The sequence below is a fragment of the Podarcis pityusensis genome (assembly GCF_964106645.2).
Source record: "Podarcis pityusensis genome assembly, chromosome: 2".
NCBI lineage: Eukaryota > Metazoa > Chordata > Lepidosauria > Squamata > Lacertidae > Podarcis > Podarcis pityusensis.
Genome location: NC_138029.1, coordinates 10,576,800 through 10,590,535, shown reverse-complemented (window position 1 = coordinate 10,590,535; position 13,736 = coordinate 10,576,800). Strand labels below are relative to the sequence as shown.

General features: G+C 47.5%; 1 protein-coding gene and 1 long non-coding RNA gene across 2 annotated transcripts in view; both read left to right on the top strand.

Annotated features, from left to right (window-relative positions):
* Positions 1 to 469: 469 nt before the first annotated feature.
* GPD1 (glycerol-3-phosphate dehydrogenase 1) overlaps positions 470 to 13,736 on the top strand; it is a 20,164-nt gene continuing 6,897 nt past the window's right edge. Inside the window, exons 1-4 of the mRNA XM_080994919.1 lie at positions 470 to 613; positions 5,864 to 6,041; positions 10,589 to 10,729; positions 13,072 to 13,210. Coding sequence (XP_080851045.1) covers positions 573 to 613; positions 5,864 to 6,041; positions 10,589 to 10,729; positions 13,072 to 13,210 — 499 coding nt within the window. The 5' untranslated portion in view covers positions 470 to 572. The remainder of the gene's footprint in view (positions 614 to 5,863; positions 6,042 to 10,588; positions 10,730 to 13,071; positions 13,211 to 13,736) is intronic.
* On the top strand, positions 651 to 1,194 carry LOC308470313. Its single transcript, XR_013982361.1, has 2 exons — positions 651 to 706; positions 791 to 1,194. It is a non-coding gene; the product is annotated as an uncharacterized lncRNA (long non-coding RNA).

Sequence of the window (13,736 nt, the reverse complement as noted above, 5' to 3'; positions counted from 1 at the left end):
GGATTCGGTGGGCTTACTTCTGAGTAGACATGGTTAGGGTGGCACTGCGTGTTTCGAATGGCATTTTTTACCATGCAATCCTACACTTGTACTCGGAAGCAAGCTCAGGACCGCAGAGATCCTAAACCTGTGTGACTTTCTTCAAGCCTTGGCTTTGTTCCTTTCCTACGCTTGTCTAATGAAGCCGTCCGCTTATTGATTCAACCCCCTAATTTCCAAGGTCGTTCATTCACACGAGCAGCGCGGGGAGAAAGCTACCCGTCCAAAACTGCCTGGCGGATTTCAAGGCAGAAAAGCGCACCTGCGGAGCCAGCTCAGGTGCGCAGAGAGTGTCCGGGTCAGGCAGGGCCTCTCGTCTCGCGCCCCCCCCCCCCCGGAGCCGCCATAGGGCCTGGCCTCCTCCGTCTCTTCCCCGCCACCCCGTCGAGGGCCCTCCCTGCTCGGATCCGCTCCGGAGAGGAAAGGGTGCGCCCGGGACGCGAGGCGGGGCCGCGCGGCGGAGTTTATAATGCCTCTCCGACGGGGCGGCAGCGAGTGGGAGCGAGCGAGCAGCCTGCTGACAGTCCGCCGCGATGGGAGGCAAGAAAGTTTGCATCGTGGGCTCCGGCAACTGGTGCGTGGGCGGAGGGGGGGCGCGTGGGGGGGGGGAGGCAGCGCTGTTGCAGCTGCGGGGGAGGCGCTGCAAGTTAGGACACTCGCGGCTCAGGTTAGGACCCTCGCGTTAGGACCCTCAAGTTAGGACACTCGCGGCTCAGGTTAGGACCCTCGCGTTAGGACACTCGCGGCTCAGGTTAGGACCCTCAAGTTAGGACACTCGCGGCTCGCGAGCGCCGAGCCTCCTTTGCACGACGGCAGCGCGTCTTCGCTTGACCCTCTTGCATGCCAGCCCAGCCGAGCGGGGTCGTTTCTTTGCTTTTTTTCGGGGGACGGGACTGAAAGCTGATTCCTGTTGCTCATTGTGATGTGTGGGGCTCTCGACTTCTGCCCCCGCCCCGCCCCGTCCAGTGCCCGCCAGGACTGAAGGTGGTAGTGAGAGGGGTGGGGGCTATTGCTTTGCCCGGTTTAGGGAAGTTTTTAATATTTAAGGTTGTATTGTTTTTAACACTTGATTGGAAGCCGCCCAGAGTGGCTGGGGAAACTCAGCCGAATGGGTGGGGTATAAATAATAAATTATTATTATTATTATTATTATTATTATTATTATTATTAGTTTTTTAAAAAACAAGCCGCTTAAAGCGAGCGCTGCCCTCGATCGCTCAGCAACTTGAACCATAGGAGCCAACACCTGGGGGCCGAAGTCCCTTCAGGCCCCGCAATAAAATATTTGAGGGGACGCGCAACCCCCCCCTCCCCCCAGTTGATGAGCATTGCCATTCAAATAGCGTGTCGTGCTATGTGATCGATTGCCATTTAAATAGTGTGTCGTGTTATGCGATTGATGATGTGGGATGGGGCTTACCTGGTCTCTCCACCCCAATATTTTATTCAAGTTGGCACCCCCAACGTGGGGCTCACAACCCCGAGATGAAGAGTCTCCTGCTGTGCCGTCTGAGCTATCCTAAGTTCGTTGCGCCCTTAACTTTCGGGTTAATAAATGGCGGGGGTAGGAACAGGTGCCAGCCAGATTCGCTTTCCCTCTGGTGAGACTTTCTGCCATGTCGTGGTTTGCTTGCCAGGGGTGCAGAGGGAGAGGGAAGGAGCCCCCTAGCGCTCGAGGAGAGAGCGCCCCTCACTTGAGTCTATTTCTGGAGCCTCTTGTTAGTATCACTCTCTCGAAAAGAAGCTCTGTGCGCTGCGAGGCAATGCCTTCGTGGCTCTGCTTGTCCTGCAGCTGCTCTTATTATTATTATTATTATTATTATTATTATTACCCTCCAGGATATGTCAGAGACTAGTCCCGGAACTGGCTTTCAGTGCTAAAGCTTGACTGTGCAACATAGGAATACTTGCATGTATCTTTTGGAGCATATGCCGAGCGCATATTTGGACATGCGCTGGAGGGTTACGACGCAGTGACCTCAGTGCATTTCCTCGACACATCAGGAGCAAGGTGGGAAAGCTTCCAGCTTCAAGAGTTGGAACTCTATAAGCCAAGAGCAAGTCTCTCCATGGGCACCTATGTTTGCATATGTACGGGTTCTAGTTATAATAAGCAATCTTGTTTAAACTCTTCTCTCTCCTAAGCACAAGTGAAAGCCTATAATGCAGCGGCGTAGCGTGAGTTGTCAGCACCCGGGGCAAGGCAAGTAATTTGCGCCCCCTAACCCGGGGCAAGGCAAGTAATTTGCGCCCCCCCAACCCCTAACCTGCCGATCTGAGTCGAGTTGCTGCTGGCGCTGCCGCCCAAACCACGCCGCTTGCCCGGAGGAGGAGGGGGGCAGAGAGGCGAGGAAAATGCAACATGGCCCAGCAGCTGCAGCAGCAGCAGCGGAGGCGGGGCTGTGAGGAGGGGCTGCCTGGCACGTCCTCCGCGGCCCTGACGCGCGGGGCTGAGAGCCGCTGCCTGCCGGACGCCTTCAGCCCGGGCGCGCGCACAGCTCGTCGGTTCCACGAGACATGGGGCTCTGCTACAGCCTGCGCCCGAGGCTCTTCGGCGACTCCGGAGGCAGCGAGCGCGCCCCCCCAGATGTTGCGCCCGGTGCGGCCGGCCCCCCTGGCACCCCCCACGCTACACCACTGCTATAATGCTAATGTGAGAGATTTGTACCTGTTTGTGCATTTGGAGATGCATGTTTGTAGGTCAGACTTTGCCAACGCAGTGTTCTTCCTAGGTTTTGGACTACAAATCCCATCATCCACAGCTTGATGGCTATGGCTGATGGGATTTGTAGTCCAAAACATCTGAATGGTCCTAGGTTGGCGAAGGTTGGTCTAGACTCTTGGTTTCTTACTATTATAATTTAGCTGACTGGCGTCTTTAGATATATAAATGGCTACATTACATGAACGGTGTGATAGTACACTGAAGAATTGCACACCTCCTTGGAAAGAGGGGGAGGAACCAAGCTTCTCTAAAGAGGCCTTTAAGCGTGTAATGCACATAGATTCAGGAAAGTACTAGTTCACATAACACACACCTAAGTTGCTGCAACAGGGTGTGGTGATAGCCAGAAGCTCAAAGGGGGATTAGAGAAATCCATGGGGGAGCTATCCATGCCTATTAGTCATTAGGCAATATACCAGAAACTGGTGTGTTCGAGCAGTAAAGAGTTATTGCATTCACGACAAATTTAAAACACTTAATTGATGCTACAAAAAAACCCAGCATAAAATACGGTATAAAGCGTAAATAACAATAAAATAAAAAATCAATTTAGGGGATTCGACTTTATGGGGTTCTTCTATCTCAATACTTTGGAAAGCAAATGCATAAAAAGAGTGATGCTGGATCATACCAAAGGCCTGTCCAGTCCAGCTTTGTGCTTCGTACTGTAGCCAAACACATACAAGGGAGCCAAGAGACCTCACCCCACTTTCGTTCCCCAGCAGCTGCCGTTCAGCGTCACATCACAGCCGTTATGGCTTTTGATCCTTTTTTAAAAGCTTCCAATTTGGTGAGCGTCACTAAATCTTGTGCTAGTGAATTCCATAGTCCCAATTATGCACTGCTTCCATTTCTATTTCTTCACAATTCCCCTCCCCCCCAATCCATATATTCTGATCCCATCCCATCCCATCCTGGTGCCTAGCTAGAATTTAAACAGAAGAATAGGGGGGATTCTTGGGATGCGGGTGGCACTGTGGGTTAAACCACAGAGCCTAGGACTTGCTGATCAGAAGGTCGGCAGTTCAAATCCCTGCAACGTGGTGAGCTCCGGTTGCTTGGTCCCTGCTGCTGCCAACCTAGCAGTTCAAAAGCACCTCAAAGTGCAAGTAGATAAATAGGTACTCCGGCGGGAAGGTAAACGGCATTTCCGTGCACTGCTCTGGTTCACCAGAAGCGGCTTAGTCATGCTGGCCACATGACCCGGAAGCTGTACGCCGGCTCCCTCGGCCAGTAAAGCGAGATGAGCGCCGCAACCCCAGAGTCGGCCACGACTGGACCTAATGGTCAGGGGTCCCTTTACATTTAAGGGGGATTCCACAGCACACTCTGTAATCCAAACTATCAAGCCGGCTGGGAACTTGAGGCCAACCCTCCCCAAGAACTTTGCCACTTTGGTAGCTGGTTTCCAAGGGGATTCTATTAACTTGGAGGCCGCCATTGGCTTGTGAGAGGAGGCAGCTAACAGTAGTAGGACTTCTGGAAGGTGGATACTAACCTTGGCATCCATCCCCAAGTATTTTTTTCTTTCTGCAACTGGGTGAACAGGAGCCTTCCAAATGCTTGCATTACAAGCCTCTGTTGCAAATATAATGACTTGAGCATTGCAGATTTGTCTTTTGTGTGTTGTCCTTTGGGGACCAGGGTTGGAAATGTTATGGAAGATTTGGAGGGGCACCAAGTTTCGTGAACAACAGTGACTGAGGTGTGTGAGCCAGTTGGTGGCTGTAGCAGGGCCTTTCCTATAGTCTGGCAGTGCCATGTTAGAGAAGCCATAAGGAACTGGTTTGCAGGCGAAACCTCTTTAGCTGATTGAAATATACTTGGAGTCAAGAGTGGATTTCATGCTCTTTATTAAGCTCATAGTGGTGAGGAGGAATGGAAGTTCCCCCAGAATGTCTGCTTTATATACATTATTTACACGGGATTGGCTAATTCCGGGATTCACCTGTAGGCCAATCAGGCGGCAGATTCACTTCCACCTGGAGCTTGATTGGGTGGCTCCTGTGGACCAACCAGACTGCTGCATTCTGGACCCTATTGTTCTAGGACCAATCAGACTGCTGCATTCTGAATCCTATTGTTCTAGGACCAATCAGACTGCTGCCTTTTGGATCCTATTCAACTCAGTACATAACACTGATGGTCGCACTTGGCGGTGGGTTGCTACTGATGGGTCAGCCGCAGTGGGGTTGACCCAGGACATTATCCATTTGGTCCACACCATTTGGGTTCCCGCCCTGTGGAACGCCCTCCCATCAGATGTCAAGAAATAAAGAACTACAGTCGTATCTTGTTTCTTGAACGCCCTGGTACTCGCTCCTGAACACCGCAAACCCGGAAGTAAGTATTCCAGTTTGCACACGTTTTTTGGAAGCCAAATATCCAACGCAGCTTCCGCTTGACTGCAAGAAGCTCCTGCAGCCAAGCAGAATCCGCATCTTGGTTTTTGAATGGTTTCGAGAGCCGAACTGACTCCCGGAATGGATTAAGTTCGAGAACCAAGGTATGACTGTCTCTGACTTTTAGAAGACATCTGAAGGCAACCCTGTTTAGGGAAGTTTTTAATGTTCGATGTTTTATCGTGTTTTTAATATTCTGTTGAGAGTTGTCCAGAGTGGCTGAGGAAACCCAGACAGATGGGTGGGGTATAAATAATAAATTATTATTATTATTATTATTATTATTATTATTATTACTTTATTTTATTATTTATTAGGGTTGTGATGAGGGTGAAGACACTCACTGGGTGATCAGTTGTAGGCTTGTTCCTGGGTGAGATGCTGGAAGGGGGAATGTGTGCTAATACAGAATCCAAGTGCGCAGTGGAAAATTGGGGAGCTGTGGCGAGAGCATGAATGCAGTTCATGAATTCATACTCAGTGTGTTTGGTGGGTGATTTTGTTGATTCATGCTGCTGGGTGTATTTGTCATATCATTCTTTTGTATTTATATGCTCTTTGCTGCTTTGGGAGCCTTTGGGCAGTGTACAAATGAAATAACCTGGTACAGAGATAGGACTTTCAACTGCTGATGGTTGCACTCTTTCTCAGCCTTGCATACACACTCTTTCTCTCTCTCTCTCTCCTCCCCCTGCAGGGGTTCGGCTATTGCCAAGATTGTGGGCAGCAATGCAGCCAAGCTGGACAAGTTTGACACCACAGTCAACATGTGGGTGTTTGAGGAGGAAATTGGTGGCAAGAAACTCACGGAGATCATCAACACGCAGCATGAGAATGTCAAGTACTTGCCAGGCCACAAGCTGCCCCCCAATGTGGTGAGTTCAGAAGCCGGGTGGGGGGGGGAGAGAGAGAAGGGAAGCAATGTGTGGGCAGCATGGCAGCTGTATTCCAGGCTGGGGCCAATGTGTCACTTGCCTTGCAAGTCAGCTTAGAGCCTTTCAAAGGGTCAAAAACAGCCTCAAGGTATTAATAATAATAATAATAATAATTTATTATTTATACCCCGCCCATCTGGCTGGGTTTCCCCAGCCACTCTGAGCGGCTTCCAACCGAATGTTAAAAACAATACAGCATCAGACACTAAAAACTTCCCTAAACAGAGCCGCCTTCAGTTGTCTTTTAAAAGTAAAATAGTTGTTTATTGCCTTGACATCTGCTGGGAGGGCATTCCACAGGGCAGGAGCCACTGCCGAGAAGGCCCTCTGCCTGGTACCCTGTAACTTCACTTCTCGCAGTGAGGGAACCACCAGAAGGCCCTCAGAGCTGGACCTCAGTGTCTGGGCTGAACGATGGGGGTGGAGACGCTCCTTCAGGTATACTGGACCAAGGCCGTTTAGGGATTTAAATTTTAAACACTTTGAATTGTGCTCAGAAACGTACTTGGGTGTCTGTTGCAGAAAATCCAAGAAGCATCAACCGTGGGGATCCAGAAATGTAAGAAACCGAACAAAGCACATTTTCCCATCCTTTAATGGCACCTCCATATTTGCCTCGAGTTGTGTTCAAACCCAAAATTTCAAGCACGTGTGCCACTAAGATTTCTGGGAACTGTAGTTTCCCCCTCACATACCTATACTTCTCAGAAACCTTAAAAAATGACAGGATTCTTTGAGTAATTAAAGAAATGCACTTTAAATATAAGGTGTGCATGCATCTGTAGCTCAGAGGAAGCCCCGGCAGCAAAAAAGACCCCCCCCTTGATATTTGTCCTGAATTTGCATTTACACATACAAATTAGCATATGCACATAAATATATTCCATAGACTTGTGCCAAGAAATGTGTACCTAGCAATGTCCCTGAGTGTGACAATGGGAAGTATTTGTCAATGCGTTGCAGTACATGTATCTAGGCTAGGCCAAGATAAATTATGGGATTCCCAATACAGTGGTCCCTCGCAAGATGAATGCCTCGCAAAACAAAAAACTCGCTAGACGAAAGGGTTTTTTGTTTTTTGAGCTGCTTCGCAAGACGATTTTCCCTATGGGCTTGCTTCGCAAGACGGAAACGTCTTGCAAGTTTGTTTCCTTTTTCTTAACACCGTTAATACAGTTGCGACTTGACTTCGAGGAGCAACTCATAGAATGCGGTGTGGTAGCCTTTTTTGAGGTTTTTAAAGACTTTGGTGATTTTTGAAGCTTTTCCAAAACTTTCCCGACACCGTGCTTCGCAAGACGAAAAAAATCGCAAGACGACAAAAGTCACGGAATGAATTAATTTCGTCTTGTGAGGCACCACTGTAGCTGAAGTTGGTCTCTTGTTGGGGGAGTGGAGTGGACTTAAGCTAAACTAACTCCCGTTGGTTTCAAGAGGAGAGGAAAGCAAGTGTTCAAATATATCCTGTTTTAGAATTTGTGAGGACTTGAGACGCGCTTAAGATTTGGCTGGAACACGCTGAATGTTAAGAATCTCGCTTATTCCCTCCCACATAACTTTGAACAAAGGACTCTTTTGTTGGAGCATTTCATGCTTTCTGACTTCTTGAAAACTTGCACCAACTTCATCACCTGAAAATGTACAGTGCGGGATACACATTGAAAGGTTATAGGGGGACGTGGGGAGGAAGAATCACATGTCAAATGTGGCTCAGAAATAACAATGCCAGAGGCAGTTGGTTTTAAAAGGGGCAACTTTCTGAAGTACCTGTTGGAGAAGCAGTTTGTAAGCAGGAAAACGTGCACTGCTGTTGTCCAAAGCGAAGTCCTCTCCAACTGCTAATAGGCTGGCCAGTTTTTAACCTCCCTCTTGAGGATGAACAAGATGCAGATTAGGCTTCTTCCTATTGGAGGGGAGCTTTGAGCAGGAGGTGGCGCTGTGGGTTGAACCACAGAGCCTAGGGATTGCCGATCAGAAGGTCGGCGGTTCGAATCCCTGCGACAGGTTGAGTCAGTTACGACTGGACCTAATGGTCAGGGGTCCCTTTACCTTTACCTAAGCATTCAAACATGAAATCCAGTCAGCAGTGTGACTGGTCACTGTTTGGGAAGGACCTGTGTCTTTTGAGCTATCTCCAATTTTCCCTTTTGGTCTCCCGGTGCTAGCCAAAGCCAAATTCCCAATTGAATGAGACTCTATTCCTGTTTCATCAGCTTTCTACTGGGATACTTTAGCATATGTGTCGTGTGCTTAACATAGTTACATGCTCCAAACCCTAGCCAGTGGTAGGAGGGAAATGGCATTGCTTTTAGGAAGTCAAACCCACTGCCATACTCTGCATAATTCAAAGAACAAATAGTTCCCAATTCTGACTGTGGGACTGATGTGTGGATTCGCTGATTCCAAATGTGCTGTTTCAGGAACACTTGAAATTAATCTGTAGGTATGCAACAGCTTCTGGAGAAGTTCTTAGCAAACAAACAAGGTGGCCAATAAAGGTACATCTCAGAGAGTTGCTTCTCCCATATATATCACTCCCAGACAAGTTAGATCTTCTGATGGAATCCTGCTGCTCCAAAACCATCTCATGTGCAGGGCCTTTTCAGTCGTGGTTCCAAAGTAGATCTGAGAGATCTACACAGCCTCCTCTCTGCTGCCGTTTTTCTGCACGAGTTTTTATCTCTGATTGCCTTTGCTAACCATTGATTAAGTTCTGTTGACCAGCTACCACTGCTTTAGTTCATACCACTTTATTTTAGCCACTGTTTTGTTGTTTATCTGGTTTTATTTTGTGTGTGTATCCTCCTGCTATTTTGGTGACCTTTTAATTTTGCTGTAAAAGCAAATCGTATAACCTTTTTGGGTGAGCTATGGTATACAGATTACTATCAACTGACAATGGATTATTTGTGTCAAGCTGGAAGGGTCTTCAAGGCCCATTTAGCAGATTTCCCTGGGCCTCCTTCCTCCTGTCAGACCCAGAGGAGCACAGCAGGGTTGGCTTGCGCCTCTTCCAGGAGAATGAAGATCAAGGAACAAGTTGCCTTGGCAACAAAAGTAATAAATAACCTTCTCTCTGCCTGCTAACATTTCTCAGTGCTAACAGAGTGTCAAAAAGCCCACTCAATAAAAACACATGCTGGGAGATGGCAGAGAGATTAGATGTTACACTAGGCAAGTCTTGTTCATTGAGCACAGGGTTCAAATGCCTTTTATGATGTTTTTTAATAATATCTTCCCCATGCCCCCCTCCCTCTCCAATACTTAGCTGGTGGCGCTGTGGTCTAAACCACTGAGCCTCTTGGGCTTGCCGATCAGAAGGGTGGCAATTTGAATCCCCGCAACGGATGAGCTCCCGTTGCTCTGTCCCATCTCCTGCCAACCTAGCAGTTCGAAAGCACACCAGTGCAAGTAGATAAATAGGTACCTCTGTGGAGGGAAGGTAAACGGCATTTCTGTGCACTCTGGCTTTTGTCACGGAGTCCCGTTGTGCCAGAAGCAGTTTAGTCATGCTGGCCACATGATCCAGAAAGCTGTCTGTGGACAAATGCCAGCTCCCTCAGCTTGAAAAGCTAGATGAGCGCCATAACCCGTTGCCTTTGACTGAACTTAACCGTCCAGGGGTCCTTTAGTGTACACACACACACACACACACACACGTATCTCTGCTTAAATCAGGTGTGAGGAGCTTCAGGTGCTCCAGATGTTGCTGAACTTCATCTCCCACCAGCCCCAGCAGTTGCCAATCTTCTTTGGTTGGGACGTTGGTCATTTTCCATTTGGGGGCTAACAAAACATGGGCCACAGTTGTTGCATACATAAATAACTTTTCCTGAAACCTGAGGATTTCAGTTTGAATTATCCTCAACAGAAAGGACTCTGGTTTCTCAACCAAAGAAGGTCCCAACCAAAGAAGATTGGAAATTTAAGTTGACAGAATATGCACAACTTGCAGACTTAACATATACAAGAAGAGAACAAGAAGAACATTTACAGAAGATTGGAAAATGTTTGTTGAATGTATGGAAAATAATCGTGTCCACTGAAAACGCTGGCAGCATTAAGATAACATCAACAGTGTGAATAAGCTGATGCAATAATGGATTACTTAATGGTATAGTTTTTGTAAACTATGCAGGGATTTATGATATGGAACCACGGAAAGAGAAGGGAAGTCACTGATATCTTAAGGATGTAAAATGAGTATTTTAAATTGTAAAACAGAAAATTTTAATATATATAGAGAGAGAGGACTCTGGGTTTTTTGGGAAAGTAATTTATGCAAACATTCAGCTTTCTTCAAAGGCATTTGGTTACCCCAGTGCAGAATTTCCTAGGGTTTGTTGGACATGTGTGTCTTATAAGAGCTGCAAACCTTTCTTCCACCACCATCACCCTTCCTTGCTCTCACTGATCCTGCTCCCTTGAGCTGCCTAGACTTGTTGTTGATGCCTTTCTTTTCTCCAACCCGCCCCCAATTGCTGCAGGTGGCAGTGCCAGATGTGGTGAAGGCTTCAGCTGATGCAGACATCCTTATCTTTGTAGTGCCGCATCAATTTATTGGGAAGCTCTGTGACCAACTGAAAGGCCATATCAAGAAGGATGCGATTGGGGTCTCGCTCATCAAGGTGTGAGTTGGAACTAAGGGTTGGGCTGCTCCGAGCAGCTGCAAGGTGGGGCAACCATCCTAGGAACTAACTGGGGAGGGTTGCATGAGTTTGCTTAGATGAGCTGAGAGGCAATTGGGTGCATCTGTTGTGTGAGAAGGATAAACACACACAGAACGGGCTCAAGAAAAGCCTGTGGGAGAGTGGGGAACACCCACATGGGACACAATTCCCTATGCTTAATCAATGACTGTGATTTATTGACAGATAGGTAGCCGTGTTGGTCTGCCATAGTCAAAATAAAAAAAAATCCTTCCAGTAGCACCTTTAAGACCAACTAAGTTAGTTCTTGGTATGAGCTTTCATGTGCAAGCACACTTCTTCAGATACACTGAAACAGAAGTTGCCAGATCCTTCTATATAGTGAGAAGGTGGGGAGGGCACCAGAGCCTGCAATAAACCCAGATGCCAACTTTGCTGCCACATACACCCGGACAACACCATTACTGGCCCCAACAACATCACACATACCATCTCGGGACTATTCAATTGCTCATCATCTAACATTGTGTATGGCATCAAATGCCAACAGTGTCCTTCAGCTCTCTATATTGGACAAACAGGCCAAACCTTACGCCAAAGAATAAATGGACATAAATCTGACATCAAGAATCACAAAACAGAGAAACCAGTAGGAGAACACTTCAATCTCCCAGGACATTCTATACAAGATCTCAAAGTAGCTGTTTTACTACAAAGGAATTTCAGAAATAGACTGGAAAGAGAAGCTGCTGAATTGCAACTCATTACCAAACTTAAAACCATGGAGAGCCCTGGTTTGAACAAAGACATTGGATTCTTATCCCATTATACATGACTAAGCCATTTCTCACCTTCTCACCCCTTGCCTTTTCCTGTAAGACCTATTACAGTCGTTAAGAGTCGTCAGCAGGCTCATCTCAGCTATCTGCCAATCTCCCATTCCCACCACCCTTCTGAGTAATACCCCTCCCCACCTTCTCACTATATAGAAGGATCTGGCAACTTCTGTTTCAGTGTATCTGAAGAAGTGTGCTTGCACACGAAAGCTCATACCAAGAACTAACTTAGTTGGTCTTAAAGGTGCTACTGGAAGGATTTTTTTTATTGTGATTTATTGAGAGAGCATATAATGGATTATAGCATTGCAGCAAGCTTAGTCTTCCCTGTTGAGGCTCCTGGAAGTATTCTTTGACTCTTGTGGGTATCTTCAAAGCTTCAGGCAAATACCAAGTTCTTGGGTTGAGGACTTATTATTTAATACTCACATATGGAAAGGAGGATCAGCAGCCCGTGAGCCAATTTTGCTGCTCCCAACACCCAAAAATTACTGTAGCAGTTGTAGGCATATTGTATGCTGCCTTTTCCCCAGACTGGGACGCAAGGCAGCTTATTTAGATAAAATTTGTTGTTTAGTTGTCTTAGTTGTGTTTGTCTCTCCATGACCCCATGAACCAGAGCATGCCTTGGAAACTCTCACTTCTCAAAGCTGCTCATTTTTTATGTCCAGGGAGTTTTCTTGACAAAATACTGGAGTGGTTTGCCAGTTTGTTCTCCAGGTGGATCACATTTAGTCTAAACTCTTGGCTATGAACTGCCCGTCTTGGGTGGCCCTGCACGGCATAGCTCATAGCTTCTCTGAGTTATTCAAGCCCCTTTGCCACGACAAATCAGTGATCCATGAAGGGGATAGATAAAATAGAAACAGCCAAAAACATAGGAAAAACTCTATCGTTAGAAAGCAATTAAACACACAAATATACACAATATATATATGAGTTTAATTACAATAAAAACATCATAGCACCAAGAGTTTGGATTTGACATCCCGCTTTATCACTACTCTAAGGAGTCTCAAAGCGGCTAACAATCTCCTTTCCCTTCCTCCCCCACAACAAACACTCTGTGAGGTGAGTGAGGCTGAGAGACTTCAAAGAAGTGTAACTAGCTGAAGGTCACTCAGCAACTGCATGTGAAGAAGCGGGGAAACGAACCCAGTTCACCAGATTACGACTGCACTTCTCTTAACCACTACACCACGTTGGCTCTACACCACACTGGCTCTACCAGCCTTTTCCTTAAAAATAGTCAGTTCCCCAAAGCCTGTTGGATCAAGAAAGTCCAACAGCAAGGAGGGAGCCAGTCCATTTTCTCTAGGAAGGGTGTTCCAAAGTCTGGGAGCAGCCACTGCTAGCCACAACATCTACTGTATGCTGTTGCATCTCTTTGGGGGATAAGGATGCTCTCAGAAGGACTACGGGCTACTTGAGGGATCTCAGCAAAGAGCTACCCCACTGACCACGTCATGTTCTGTTGAATCCCAGGGTGTGGATGAAGGACCCGATGGTCTGAAGCTGATATCGGACATCATCCGCGAGCAGCTTGGCATCGAAATGAGTGTGCTTATGGGGGCCAACATCGCCAATGAGGTGGCCGACGAGAAGTTCTGCGAGACCACCATTGGTAAATGAGTTTGAGTTTATTCCTATGGCTAGTTGGGTGGTGAGAATCTCTCCAAGTGGGCAGCTCATGTCAAGGTCTTCTGTCCCTCCTTACCTTACCAGTGCCACCACTAGATGTCTTGGGCCTACTGAAGCTTGTGTCCAAGAGCAGCTCCACAATAGTACATTACAGGCTTTGGTTTATCAAATATAGACAAGGAATAGGGAACGTGTGAGCACTTCAGACGCTGCAGGTGACAACTCCCATCACCCCCTGGCCATCGGCCATGACAGCTGAGCCTGGTGGGAGTTGGGAGCTCAGCAACATTTGGAGGGCCACAAGTTCCCCATCTCTGGCATAGATGGTATGATTTTGCCACATCTCACCTTGGACACAAGGGACATCATTTTAAACCCACTACAGCATGTGAGGAAACCAGTGTGGCTCCTCTGTCCGATTTGCTCTCTACTATTGCTGCCATCCAGCTTTCTCCCTTGCCTGCAGTGGCCCATGGGGATCCAGGTATGACCCACAGCAAGTGGAAAGG